This window comes from Harpegnathos saltator, unplaced genomic scaffold, assembly GCF_003227715.2.
Source record: "Harpegnathos saltator strain DR-91 unplaced genomic scaffold, Hsal_v8.6 scaffold640, whole genome shotgun sequence".
NCBI classification, from domain to species: domain Eukaryota; kingdom Metazoa; phylum Arthropoda; class Insecta; order Hymenoptera; family Formicidae; genus Harpegnathos; species Harpegnathos saltator.
In genome coordinates this window covers 112,791-127,788 of record NW_020230472.1, presented here as the reverse complement: position 1 = coordinate 127,788, position 14,998 = coordinate 112,791, and the positions used below count along the sequence as shown (strand labels likewise).

At 43.7% G+C, this 14,998-nt stretch overlaps 1 protein-coding gene across 1 annotated transcript; it reads right to left on the bottom strand.

Annotated features, from left to right (window-relative positions):
* Positions 1 to 379: 379 nt before the first annotated feature.
* On the bottom strand, positions 380 to 13,181 carry LOC105180856 (endochitinase). The gene is made up of 11 exons (XM_011137175.2): positions 13,176 to 13,181; positions 10,593 to 10,707; positions 5,569 to 5,646; positions 3,596 to 3,925; positions 3,210 to 3,432; positions 2,574 to 2,697; positions 2,256 to 2,453; positions 2,091 to 2,172; positions 1,520 to 1,734; positions 1,185 to 1,385; positions 380 to 748 (listed from the first exon to the last, which is right to left on the bottom strand). Exons 1-11 carry the CDS (start codon positions 13,179 to 13,181, stop codon positions 626 to 628), a joined length of 1,695 nt encoding a protein of 564 aa, XP_011135477.2. The 3' UTR covers positions 380 to 625.
* Between the last annotated feature and the right edge of the window lie 1,817 nt (positions 13,182 to 14,998).

Sequence of the window (14,998 nt, the reverse complement as noted above, 5' to 3'; positions counted from 1 at the left end):
CGAGACGTCCAGCTCGGTTCGGTTGGAGCTTCGCATCACGAGATTTCAGCTCGTTATTTCCAGAAACGGCATATAAATTGGACCTTCCATTCTGGAAAAGAGACTCTATATTTCCAAAATCTCTTGGCCCTCGGTGTATGATACCGTTTCAAGAGAGCGTGTGTCTTCCGTCGCTTAAAAAAATAACATCGAAAGACAACGTTCTGTCTCGAAATTGACTGTGTGGTCCAAACCTTGAAGATAATAATAGCCAAGATTTTTTTCGGATCGCCATTAGCACTCTAAATTCACCCTGAGATATCGTACGATCGATGCGTTATGCGGGGGGAGGGGAATATAGAGGACAGGAGCAGTCGTCTCGTCGAATGAATTCTCTGACTTTTGTTGAACCGCGCATGATTTATTGTGCCTCGCGGCGATGTCGCTCCACATCAACTTATGAATGCACATGCGCACACGCGCACACGTTCTCATACGCGACAGCAGATAATAAAACGTAACGGATTCTTATCGTATAAAATTATTACATGATAAAATCCCCCATGAATCTCCGCGATCCATGAGCTGACGAAAAACGGTGGTAAAAGGTGCAGAAATCGGTAGGATCAAATCACCGGATCACAGATCACTTCTTGCATTCCAAGCGATCGGCGTTAGCCGGCCAGTCGCAGATCAACTTGGATATTTGGAAGATCAAACCGGGTGGACACTGACGCTTTTCGGGTTTGCCGTGGTTGCAGAGGTAATACTGTAAACAGATAAACGTGATCACACACAGAGGTGACGACATGTTCCAAATTATGCTGATGTAGACTGAAATAAGGCCCGATGAACAGCAATTGACAGCAGCGTTCTATCAATGTTATAATTTCTCACACAATGCAGATACGATATAACGTACGTTACGCGTGCAACAGTTGCATCGATGAGTGGCAAGTTGTAACGTTTGAGCCTTCAAGTCTACAAGTTGCCGATTGTATCGCTCGCAATAGTTCGAAGTCTCATATCGCGAAGCGCTTCGCCTCGCGTCACACAGAAAAGAGCTCTTGTTTTATGCTCTTATTTTATGCATGTTTCTTACCACGAAGAAGACTTGAAAACGCCTGGTATTCGAGCGACAGCGAGAGATGCTGATAACAGTCGAAACAGTTCTTCGACTTGAGCGTAGACGCGAGCAAACTTACCGTCGAGCATTCCTTGCCAGGGATCATATGTTGGCCGTTGCAAACGACCTCGCCGTCATCGACTGGTGGATTCATGGTTGGTCGGTCGGTAGGTGTCTGGGTAGGTCTCTGAGTTTGCTCAGTGGGCCTTGGGGGTGCCTGTGTGGTTGGTCTGGTCTCGCCGTTCGGGGCTGGCGTGCTGGGCGGTCTATCCCAGTCGGGCTGAAAGCAAATCGCGATTGCCGTGTTCGGTTGCCATTTATTCTCGTCGAATGCTTGATGTTTACTGAGATATTTACGCTCATATGATGAACATACTGTGATTATTGATATTTGAATATATTCGAGCGCCTTACCCTGGGGGTGGTGTCGTATTTCTTGGGTTGTACCGTGTATCCTTTCAGGCCGTTGTAAATAGCGGTCATGAGGGGGTTCTTCACGTCACCGCAAAGTCCTCTGAAGTCGTCCATGTCGACAGCCCAGACCATGGCGCCGGCGTACTGCTTCTCCTTGATAAAGTCCATCTTGTAGCGGATGCTGTCGACGTCTTCGTAGCCGACCCATTGAGTGCCTGAGGATCACGGGAAACAGGAGCTTTTAACTACCGCCATTTTTAAGCCGGATCTTTCGTAAATGTCGAATTGAAGAGTAATTTCGCTCGATAGCGATCAAACTCTACAATAGAAACGACTGCGGACGCGAAGTAAGATGATTGCTGTGCGAGTATGATTCTTTTTTTAATAATCGTCGAATCTCTTTCTGTACTCAGTCGCACAAGAGAATTCTATTTCCTTTAATAATTAAGATGGGAAAAAATTTGTCGTGTTTGTCTAATAAAAAGTAGAGAGCGAAATTGTTCGACTTTGAAGGATTAATAATTCTTACGAGAATCCGCACCATGAGTCTCTATTTCGCGGTTAAACTCACCCTTGTACGCGTACGGCACTTTGCCGATGTCGTCGTAATCTTTGGTCCATCCGTTATTTGGGTCCTGAAGCTCCATGCAGATCTGCAAGCAGTAACATCGCGACGTCATAAACGCGGCTCGCCTAATATCGCTCGCGCTCGTTTCAGCCTGGATCGATTGCCTACCTCGTAGTAAGCCAAGAATCCTTTGGCCGCGGTGTACTTGCCGGGCGCGCCGCCGCCGGCTTCCTTGTTGATATAAGTTCCGGGCTTGTAGTTACTGTTGCCCTGGCTGAGGGTGAAGGTACGCCCGTACAACGGGATTCCTACGACCAGCTTGTTGGCGGGACAACCCTTGTCTTCCCAGAGTTGAAGACCGTCGTGCTGCGAACGGCGACGATTGTAATCGGCTATTGATCGATACGCCGGGACAGATCGTCAACGAGCGAATCGATCGTGTTACGTGATCGCGTAAATTATGTTTTAAGTATGTGAAAGTCATACCACGTTCAGTTTTTCGTAGGCGTACTGATCGTGAGGTCTCCTATACAGCGGGCTGTGGACGTCTGCGAAGCCGCCCCAGTTACCTCGAAGGTCGTAAGACATCACGTGGATGGCATCGATCAACCTGCGAAAGTAATTAAATAATTACGGTAAAATTGATAATAAAGCGGCTCCAGAAATGAACGAATATAGCATAATTACATTCGGCCAAGAGCTGGTCTTAATGCGCACCTTATTTACTACATGCTGAAAACATTTCACGTTACACTGTGCAGACCCTTTTTGATCAAATTCTTAAACACAGTCGCGGTAATTTAGGAATTTTATTGTAATCAAGTAAATGAGCTCGCATAGCCAGGGTATAAATATCTGTTGATTCATTTTTAGAGCACATTTGCTATTAATTTTGTTTTGATTATTTTAACAAGTTTTATTTGTTTCAACAAGGCGCAGCAACTTGTCTCAAGTTGCAACCATGTTCAAAAATTTTACTAAAACGCGGATCCTCAATAAAGTGTCGAAATGAGTATTAATTACGCTCATGTGCAAAGCCTCATGTCATGTAATTTCTATTTTATCATCGCGCGATTGCTGCAAAAATGAGTCTACCAGCAAAAACGACAAGCAATCACTTACTCGCACAACTCCGGCACATGATATCCTTCGTTGAGACGGAAGGTGGCCATCGGCACCGCCATGGTAATCTCCCAGTCCTTTCCCGCCTTGGTGAACGCGGTCCTCAACTCCTCGACAAAGTAAAAGAAGTTGTTCTTGTCGCTGAAAGTGCCGCCTCTGTCGGTAGCAGCCGGGTATTCCCAATCAAGATCGAAACCGTCGAATCCGTACTTATGCATGAAATCTGCCAAGAAAATCGAGGGTTTCATTAGATTTCTCACTGCTTACAATCCGCGATGAACATCGATCTAAATTCCCGCGAGAAGAAACGTCATGACAACAGCATACTAATTTTTGGTTAATTTCGCAAATTTAGCTCTGCGTACTAACAGAAGTGGTGTACTCACTGACGATGCCGTTGATGAGCGAGTTTCGCTTGGCTGGATCACTAACCATTGCGCTGTACTTCCTGCCACCCTCGGCCCACCCACCGATGGCGACCAGAGTCTTCAGGTGCGGATGTTTATGCTTCAAGGCGACGAAGTCCTTGAAGCCACCTTTGTCGACGTCGAGTTCAGGGTCGAGGATGAGTACGTCCCACGTCACGTTGCTCACACCGATAAAGGAGTAGATAACGTGCGTGCACATATCAGTGGGGATGTCGTCGATGCCATAGCTGCCTACGTCCGGCCGGTAGATAGCCCAGTTACTGAAGTAACAAACCAACTTTGGAGATTCTGCAACATGAATGATGCAATTAGCATTATGTCTAAATTACGCTGACTTCTCTGTTACAGGTATTCTTCGACATCCACACTGGAAGAAAAAATTGGCTGCTACAGCCTAAAATTGGCTGCTGCAGCCAATTTAGATAGTAAAATATGGCATAGCATTTTAGTTGGCTGCAGCAACCAATTTTCAAAGCTGCTATAAATTTGGTTGGAATAAATACGTGGCTTTGTTGCTTCAACCAACGGCCTATTTTGCAGCGATTTGTTAATTGGTTACTGCAGCTAAATGATTTTTACGAGATGGTCTGTTATTTGATTGCTCTATCTAACAAACTTCTGCGTGGCTATACTGTGCATATTGTTACGACCATTTTAACTGATTACTGAAACCATTTACATAGGAAAAAAATTATTGTAATATATGGACACTTCAAAATATTGCTTCGTTAGTTATATTTTTATTATAGAAGCAAATTCTTTTACTATAAAATTAACATGTTATTATATCGATTCCACAGCAAGAAAATTTACTCCTGCAGTAAAAGAACAGTGACTAACGCAACAATATTTTCAGGTGTCCATATATTACAACTATTTTAGCTATAGCACACGAATTTTAGCTACCGTAAATAACTTTTTTTTTCTGTGTGATAATGATTGAAGTCTATAAAGAAACCAGAAATGAAGAAAATAGTTTATTTGGTTTATGTCTATATATTTTACAATTTCTTGTCTTTATTTCGTTTCACCAACAGATCCTCTCACCTCCTCTCAAAGAAAACAGAATATGAAATCTTTATCTTTGTAAAAATAAATTTGGAGCGAAGCGAAAAACGTGCATACACTAAGTTAGCTAGATGTCCGTTCGACAAGCGTCAATAAAATCTTATCGCAAAAATAATATACTATCGCCGGCGCGCCGGTTGCTGCCTGAACAACAAATTTAAGTTGCCAGGCCAGCCAACTGTCTCATTAATCCAGTTGGTAAAGCTATCTCAGCTAAGAAGAAGTTGCCTAATGTGACCAACTATTTACTACTTTTGAAAGTTGGTTGCATTAACCTATCCGAAATTATAGACTGATATTATGATTTGCTATTTTAATAATTAAATCGTTGTAACAGGAAACTTTTATGCAGCCAATAAAAATTGGTCATTACAACAATTTTTTTTCAGAATGCAGAAACCTCGAGTTCAAATCAAGCGAGATTTCAAATGCGACACAAATTAAATCAATTAAGTGGCATACAAGAACAACGTGATAAAAAAGAAATAATAAATAAAGATAGCGATTAAAGTGGGTAATGTAAAAATCTTCAGTGTTCACGATAGAGAAATATAGAAGAATAATCTAAAATAAAAATTTTTATTGCGTTTTTCGTCTATTAATTTTAAGAATAAATACCTTTTACCTATACTTTTTACAATTTATTTAATGAAAGAATGCAAATTAATAGTTCACATAATGCACATGTACATGTCGCATATGTGAAACACGAAAAGAAATCCTAGCGTCCTTCGTGGTGCATAAAAACGATTAAGTGCGAGTATTCGATTTAACGTTAATATTTTTCACTATAGCTGAAATCGATTTTTCCCGCGCTATCTGTATCTTATCAATATCTTATCAATGAGTGGCAGGTAGCTCACCGGTTGCTCCGTACGCCAGCAATGCCAGGAATACGGGGACAGAAAATAGCAGCTTTCCCGAATATGTCATCTTGAAATCTGTAATTAATCCAATGAAACGACGTGTCAAATCTAAATAAGCACAATCATGAAAATTTTTAATGAAAACATCCTGGAATCGTTAACCGCTCTTTCGGACTCTTTCAAGCTACGTTGCACAATTTTTTTGAGAACCTTGGAGAATTTATCTCTTTCGTATTTTTTGTAATTGTCGTTAAATTAATGCATATCGTTGTCTCAGCGTGCAGAAACATCTACGAGAATTTCGAAATTTTTGTACTGATTTTTTTCTCTTGCCTTTCCAAAGAAACTTCGCGCGCACTTTTTCTCTTCGAAAATACACTCTAAAGCCGCGCGTTTGAAACTCTTCGTGCGGTTTCCTCGGCAATCGACACGTTTCTGTATCGCGGCCGGTTGTCCGAGAGCTTCGTCGGACCTCCGCGGAAACTCCTTGGAGCGTAAACCGATCGATTTATCGCGATGTCGTCGTGCTCAAGGGGAATGATCTATGACGACCGGTTCTCTGGAACGGGACAGTGAACATTGACACCGACGTGAAATCTTCAAACGACGTGCACGCAGCGAGGACGATACATCGACGCGCGATCGAGGCACGATGTGGATCCTTCGAAATCGGCTCGATTTCGATCTTGAGGAATGAACGAAATCCTCACGGACGGAAATGGGAAGAAGAGTTGCCGGGCAATTGTAAAATGAAGAGCTTCTATGAAGAGCGGCGATCTTCGGCTTTTCATGAATATCATATTATATTTCCAGCACGAAGATTATTTCTGCGTTTGATTAATTATACGGAATGGATGTTGGACAAGCCCGGTTATCCGATGTCTATAAACAGCAGTAACTAAGTCTATTAGCGTAAAACGGGAGCAGGACAATGCCGTCGTTCATCATCTTTTATTATTACGCATATATATTCTCCGATAACGTATAATAATTATAGAGAACGCGCTATAATCGTCCTTTAGTCGATGGATATTAATCTTGGTGTCTAACTGTTTCTACGAGATTAAATATTCAGTTATTCCAGTCCGACCAACCTATCGATCTATCCTCGAGCAGAATTAGGCGAGTACGAGATAACGGTCACCAGTCTCGCCGTATATAATTTTAGTGTATAGTTATTAATATATTAAGTTCAGATTAAAGAAGATATATATCGAGGCTGATATCGAGCAGCTCGAAAAGAAACAGAGAGTCTTTTAGCTTCAATCGCGGCGAATAAATTAATTCTCTCGTTAAACAATTCCCTCTTCCCGTTGGGTCGCCCTTCAGCCGGATGTTGAAGCCGGGTGAAACTCGAACTGGGAGGATCCGGTTGCGAGCAAACGGAGAAAATCGTTCGCGAATCCCGATGCATCGCGCTCGGCGATTAAAAATTCCCGAGGACACGCTCGACGATTCCGAACGGGACGCCGTAATTGAAGCCGACAATGAGGCTGTGTCCTTCTCCTGCGGAGGGAACGAAAGATCGCGCACGTCTGACTACTCGCGTCCCGAGAATTCCGCGGCGCAATTTTCGCGCGATACGGAGGAAACAGAATTACGACTGTAATACAGTTTTGTGGCATTATAAAACGCACACTGGCTGAAAATAGCCTGGGCTTATTCCCGCGTAAAATTGCGCAACGCTCGCGATCGCCGTTAGCGTGTAAGAAAAGCAGACGGAAGTAACGGACGATCTCTCCGGTGCCGGTGACGCGCTCGCGCGTTTCATTCGCGGCTCCACAGACTCGCGCCTCGCGGCCGACGGAAATAACGTCGCTCGAGCGAGCTTCGTCGAATCGAAGCGCGAAAACGGGAGAGCGACGAGAGGGAGAAGAAGAGGCTATTGAATTCGCGAGAACGCTCGCTTTCGCACGCGCTCGCCACGCGTTAGACGATCGCGAATACCGGTGTTACGGGTTTGTCGCGAGGCGACCACAGGGGGAGGAGGAGGGATTAACGACCCGGGACCTTCGCGAGCGGCGAAGGGGGCGGACGTTGTTTTGAAGTTATAAAATCCTCGCCGAAGTTCCTTCTCTCTTTCAGCCAGGGAGGCCGAATAACGATCCCCGAATTCGCCGGCGGGGCCGAAGACGTGCGAGTCTCCCGGGAGGAATCAAAGACCGTCCTTCGGATTCTACGGCCACCGTGACGGGATAAAGAGACGCGTAATGCCACGGCGGTTAAAAATAAACGAACGCATAGTGTGCGTGCGGGTCTCGCAGCAGGATCCTCGCCCGCGAATTAAGATGCGCGATGCATCGGCACCCGCGACTTCTGTTCCGCTCGTTAAACTTTGAATACAAACTCGCCGCGGTCGACGAGCGAGTCCTCGACGCCCGCCGTTGCTCCAAGATATGCGTTTATTGCGTACATTTTCACGACGCCGCGATTGCCACCTCGCTCCGTTCCGTTCAGATCACTTTGACAATTGCTGGAATTCACCCACTAATCCTTTTACTCCGCCTTAACTCTAGGTAGAATTACCCTACGACTGAAAACGATAATCGCCGGTAGACTCACGTCGTATAGTAGATGTTCGCATCGAAAAGAATCCTGTTGCATGAATAAAATTGAAGAGAATGTCTGTAACAGCCCACAATGTCGGAATTTAATTGAATCGAACTATTTTTCTCTCGTTTTCATTCAACAGCAGTTTTTCCGTACGGACAATTACGTATTAAAAAATTATATATAATTTTATACAATTATCTCTAAAAATCTTTTCCCCTTTTTGCAAAAACTCTTATTGGCGAGAAGCTTTAATAATAAGATTAAAGAAAGTTTATGCTGAGCGGCTATCGGCTGCATGGACGGCATTGCTCTGACCGAAGATGTTGAAACGGAAATTCAGTCTTTGTCATACGAGACAGATCTTACACAACCTGCCGTCATTTTATAAGCCCAGAGAATCGAGGAGAGGAAGGACAATTTTACAGTGTATGCAGTGTAAGTTTTATCGTTTTCTACACGCCCAGAGCATGGAAGTGCGTGAAGCAGCGATCGGCGATGAAACGAGGAACAAAGACGCAGAACGACGTCCGCATGCGAACAATCGCGCGTCATCAGGATGAAGCTACAGACGGCTCGCGAGAGGCCGGCCCTCGGAGAGACGTCATTAGGAGTATCCTCGCGTGCTATGATCGCGTTGCTCGCTTTGTACGAGCGAGGCAAGGTAACGGTTCGCGGCCCGTTCGCTCGATGTTAATTAATGTTTTGTTATTCGGCATCGATCACGTTGCTCGCTCGCCGGTAACGGTGAACTCTTACGAAAATCTCAGCTCCTTTCCTCTTTTTCTTTTTAATATGGTAATACGGCCGGAGGAGTCTCTCGCGGCTTACGCGGGCACACCTCCGGTCTGACCTTCGCTACGGCACCGTCGAAAAGGAAGCAAATGGACCCGAGCGAGTTTCGAAGGATTCCAACGAGAGCATCTCGGCATCGACATCGCGTCTCTTTCTCGCGGGAGAGAAAAAGAGCAGCCAAAAGTGACGTTTCGATGACGAGAGAGCGAGAGTCGTCTTCGCGAAGAGGAATCGTCCTGACGAGGCACGCGGGGAAGCGCAGCGTCGATTTTTCTCTCCGGACGTCCCGGAACGATCGACAAGGAGCGGCCTCGCGATCTAATAACGACGGCGAATGCCGAAACGGACACTCGTAAATGACAAAGAAAAGCCCGAGACGAAAATTTAACGAGCCGTTGTCCCAGGCGTTTCCGACGTAGGTGTAACGGGTTGACCTTCGTTTCGGTCGACGAGGGGCAGAAAGAAAAACGAAATAATTAAGGAGAGCGGAGGCTCTCTCGGTTCTCGTGTCGACGAACCCCTCGAGATTCCAGCGGATTCGCGCGTAGGCAGAGCGGCGTCGAGTTTTACGATGGCGCGATATCGTTGATGAACTCGCTATCGACAACGGGACCGGCGGAACGCGGCTTAATGGAAAACGACGATCGAGATGACAGACGCGATCGTAAATCGGTTTTTAATGAACGATAGAGCCCGCAGTAAAAGCGGGCTCGTTAAACTCTCTCTCTGCAGGGCCGCCTGCCCATATGACGCTCATGCGCGAGATGATGTCGTCGTGAATCACACCAGATACACGTGGGCGCACGCTTTGTTAATTATCGCACATTTTGCCCGTCGATCTTTGGCCGCCCAACTAAAGACATCGTAGGTGAAATGTTTGTCCGCGGCGGAAACCCGTGTCTGTAATCGCGCGCGTATATCTCGTCGACACCGATCAGCTGGCGCATGAACAAAAGTGCGGAAAATACAATTTGCCGCATTGCAACACCCCGGAAAGAATGTCGCGCTTCTGAAATGATCGAGTCACCCGCTTATCCGGTAGCTCACTGTGTTTCTTTTTTTCTCTTTCACGAGATCAAGCTGCTTTACTTCCACTGCGCACAATCGCGAGTAAATCGAACAGTGAATTGAATCCGTCACACACTGTACTCACGTCGATATATTCTTGCGTCCCCACCGTTGGCATAACTCTCAATTTATCGCTTCCGCTATGTTGTTGCGAGAGAATCCGCGAAGTCCCTATCTACACTGTTTCTCATGCATCGCGTGTCACGACCGATTGTTGCTTGTTTTCGAGAAAAACGAGCGATTGACGGAATAATTCGCTGTCACGAAGCCGAGGAGCCAATTATAAGGAGGCAACATGACATTCAGACGCTGAAAACAAACCGGCAGGCAGGCTGTCTTCGTGATCCTGATCTTTCATTCTTTTTATCGGCCGTCCCCGCGGTATCTTTTACACACCAACTCAAAAATTCAAAATTCAAAAAATTAAAAAAGTTCAAAAATAGAAATTATCATGTCAAGAGCAACGCGACTAAAAATTGACGAATTAAAGAACGAAACGCGATAATAAGGGAAAAGCTCGCGAGGCGATAACATCGCGGTAGAAACGTTCCACTGGGAATATCGCGAGGGCCGCGGCGTAGGAGAGAACGAAGAGCAGAAGGACTCACCTGCGCGACGGACAGATAACTTCAGAAAAATCGCGACTGAAGGCGCGAGCTTAAGCTCATATATACCCAGGTGGGCCTCATTAGAATTCAGGTGCACGGGCCCCCGCACGATTGGCTGGTTCGTCGACCCTCTGCCTCCCGTCGTCGTCGAGGAGCGCCGGTCGCGAGGGACGCTGTGGTGTCGCAGGACGATCGCGATCCGTCATCGCGCGGCCGCTCGTCACACTCGCGTTTTCGCAAGTCGCAGAAGCGAGTCGCTTTCCGACGAGTCGACATGAAACGCGACGATCCGGCGCACAATGTCCCTTGATTTTAGCTGGAGCTAAACAAATTCCACGCTGCAACGTGGGAGAAATTGAACGCGGGACAAACGTCCCAGCGTGCCTTGGAATGTATCGGTGAACATGGGAGCGAGTGTTTGGGAAAAATTGTAATAGCGCGATATTCCCGATAACACCCACTTTATTTGACGCGTCATTCAGATATTGTGTTATCGACATCGGGACTTCACGCTTAGCTTCTAAATAAACCCCAGCGTCGTGCGATGAGATCGTCACGCGATCGTGATGCGATCCTTCCTTCAATCGCATGCGCGATGAGCATTATTATTGCGATATTTTTCTTATTAACTAATCTTACTGATTGAGCCCTGAATCTTGACAAACGATAGAAACGCGATCTTCGACAAAACTTGAGGTATCATTTGTTAATATCTCATTTAATTACTGCAGTGTGTGATGTCACTTTCTTCTTACGCGGGAAATATTATGTTGTGATTAGAGATGTGCGAATCAAGAATTTTTATGTCGAATCGAATCGAATCTCATTTTTTTAATTCGAATTCGAATCGAATCGAATCTATGAAATTTCATTCGAATTCGAATCGAATCGAATCATTAAAAAATTTAACATGACTATTAAACATGTACATAATGATGGAAGGTTTTAATATGAAAGGGGATATTGTTATTGTAATATCATTTTAAAGTAAAATATATATTTAAATATTTAAAGTAATTTATAATTAAGTTATTAATTATAAGTTAAGTTAATTACAAGTTAAGGATTCAAACATACTGGCCCAGATGTCTCGTTTTGTACTTGATGCATGCAAATATAATGCACGCTAATATATTTGATTCGTAATTGAACCTTCGATTCGAAATTTTCGAATTATTCAGATTCGAATCACAGGGATTCAGATTCGAATCGAATCGAATTACATTAGATTCGATTCGATTCGATTCGAATTCGAATAATTCGCACATCTCTAGTTATGATATCACCCTGAAGCTTTTTTCATTAATTAATCTCATTGATTTTAAGCCTTGGAAATGCTTGATTAACGAGGAAATATGCGATCTTGAATTAATTTTGCGGTATTGTTTATTAATATCTCATTCAATTGTTGAAATGCTATGCAATCGTCATGCGATCCTTTCTTCAGGGGTAAGAAATATTAATTGTAATGTTACCGTGAAGCTTCCTTAGTAATTAATCTTACTAATTGAGTCGTGAATTTCTATGAAAGATAAAAAACAGAATTATTAATTAAATACGTGGCTTTCTGAATAAATTTTACGGTGTCGTTTGTTACAGTACTTTATTTAATTGCTTCGCGTGCGATACGTCGTCACACCATCGCCATTAATCGCCATCGGTTCGAAACAATAATAGAGATATTCTTCGTGACCACCTGGTAGATACTCAAACAGCTGTTAATATAGCAGTATTGACGCACCCGGTTATCGTTTACCATTACGCGTCAGTGGATGCGGTCCGAGAAATTATCAGCGGAATGATCAAAATTCGAGATGCAGAAATGAAACGCCATGCGACTTGCGAATGTATTTTTCTCTCTGGCGAGCCTGCGCAAAGCTACGTATCTTAGCGTCGTTGCTATTGTAATCGACGCTCCTGGCACCGCTTATCTCGTCGGAATGTTTGCGAAGTTTCTCGTGTGTATGTGTATGGCCATACACATGTACATGTGAAGTACCAATTAACGAGCGAAGTATCATTTAATTTATCGCAACTAACAATCGACACGCATACAAAAGTTGATTAATAACACTACGTCTTCGTGGCTGTTTGTTCGTGAAACGAATACTTCTTACTTTATTATTGTTCGCATTACGCAAACGACTACATAATATTGGGACAAGTGAAAATGCAACATTTTTCTCCCTTGCGGTAAGACATCATCTCAAGGTATTTGTTATCGAGCCGTGACGTAAGCAGCACACTTTTGGCCTCCGTTGCATTGTTAATACATGATTGCTTGGTACGAGGAGGTTGGTTCGCAGAAAAGTTGAAATATCTGCAAATTATCATTTGTTAAAATAAATTCGCGAATCGTCCCGATGATCGATCCGCTGTTTGGAAATCATCGTTCTATGACAGATGTCCTGCCTGCCCGGTATCGACTTTGCACACAGAGAAAGCTGTCATTCTGTTCTATTATGAAAATCGATCGCTCAGTTCACTTTCTTTTAAGAAATACCTTATCTTTAACAAAGTATATATTTTCTTGATAATAATTTCAGAATATAATTATAGCGAATTTTAGAAATTTTAACTTACTATCATGATGTACTAGACTTAACTTACTATCCTATACTATCATGTACTATCATGTAAAAGAAAAATTTATTCTTTTTTCAAGAACATTGTAAAACGTATACTTTATGCAAGAATCAAGCCAACATTTTGTTTTAATTTGATATTTTTATTTATATGAAGATTAAACTTGTTAGGATTTAGCTTGAGTAAATTTCATTTTGTGATAAACTTGCGATAGATTTCCGGATAAATTTATGAAATATATAAAACATATCTACTTGAATACAATGTATTTTTCCGTGTGCAGATGGCAGAAACGAAATCAAGAAACGACAAAAGTGAAAAATTCAATAGTTTTCCATTATGTCTCGTTAAAAAAATAAATAACGCTTTTTTGGATTCTCTTTAAAATTCACAGCTAAAAAGACATCCAATGACGTCGTGACATCCTGCAAGTATCTCGAGAGCGACGGACGGTTATCAGTGATTTCAAGATTCTCGTATTTTGAGGCGCGATTTTTCCACCTGAAAATTTACGCGTCCATCCACGCGTGGATCGCGAAAATGGAAAACGATAGGGACAGATCGACACGAACGAAAGAGTCTCTGTTTGCTTTTCCATCTGTCTTGACTCTATATTCGAGAGCGTATTTTTTTGCGTTCGGCTGTCACGCATTGTTAACGTCGCTCGCGTGCTTTTTTCTTCTTTCTCTCTTTACACATCGCTGCCAATAACGGTGGAAAGGAGAGAAAACGAGTCTACCGCGATGCACGACCAAAAAGACATCGCGGTTTCATCGACGTCGATTTGCGGAAAAAGGATTCAGCGGCAATATCGTTCGCCCGTTCGGAGGATCGGCTTCTTTTCGCGCAATTTGTCAAATCTCGTCGTATCATATACGTAGAAGAGCAAATTTTATGAAATCGTATGTTGACAGTCTGACGTTGAGAGATCATTAAAGCAGTTAGCAATGGCAATCTCGGTAAAAAATCGTCGATTTCGATGAATAAAAAACAAACCGTCGATAAATTTCAGCAAAAAACTCAACAAGCAAATTTAATTCTCAGTACATTCATTTTTTTTAACAATTACGTTTTGTTACATACGAATCTGAACACGAGTCTTTTGATATATTTGGCGTATTTCCTTATCTCTGCAAAAATTCGACAAGAAAATTCAATTGAATCATTGCGCGGCTTCGGGAGGAGGAGGGTATTCTACCGCTTGCGCTTTGTTATACTGCAAACACAGCACAATAATACACGTACTCGTGTATATAACACGCGCACGATATCGCATTAAACTTTCTCGATTAAGAATGAACGGAAAGTTTAACGGGCCGCTTCGTTCCAGTCCGGAAACATAATTTGTAATCGGCCAGAGAGGGTGGAGCGCGCTTTCCCGATTATCCCGGGAAGTTTTCGGGACTGGACATCATTATTATCGCATGCGCGCGCACGTGCGATTCGTATTTTACGACAAGTTCGAAAAGCGGCTGACGGGTCGACCTGTGTTCGTCCGCCACGGACGTTTTCACGGGCTTTTGAATGTGGGATGAATATCGGCTCGCTCGCTCGCTTCTCACGCCGCGAGCCGAGCATTATATCGCCTCCGCATTTACGAAGCTGTCACTGTCGGTTCGCGCTCACCGTGTTATGAAAGGGGTATTATGTTTTAATAATGGACAACATCGCGCGTCGAATTCATCCGGTAGAGTGAAAACGCACGTAACATTTATGTATTTTGTTCGACCAGTTTCGAATCACATCGACGTGATACGTGCAATGTGTGTACCTATGTGTCGAGCACGACCACGCTGTCGAAAGTTTTGATACTGGAGCGC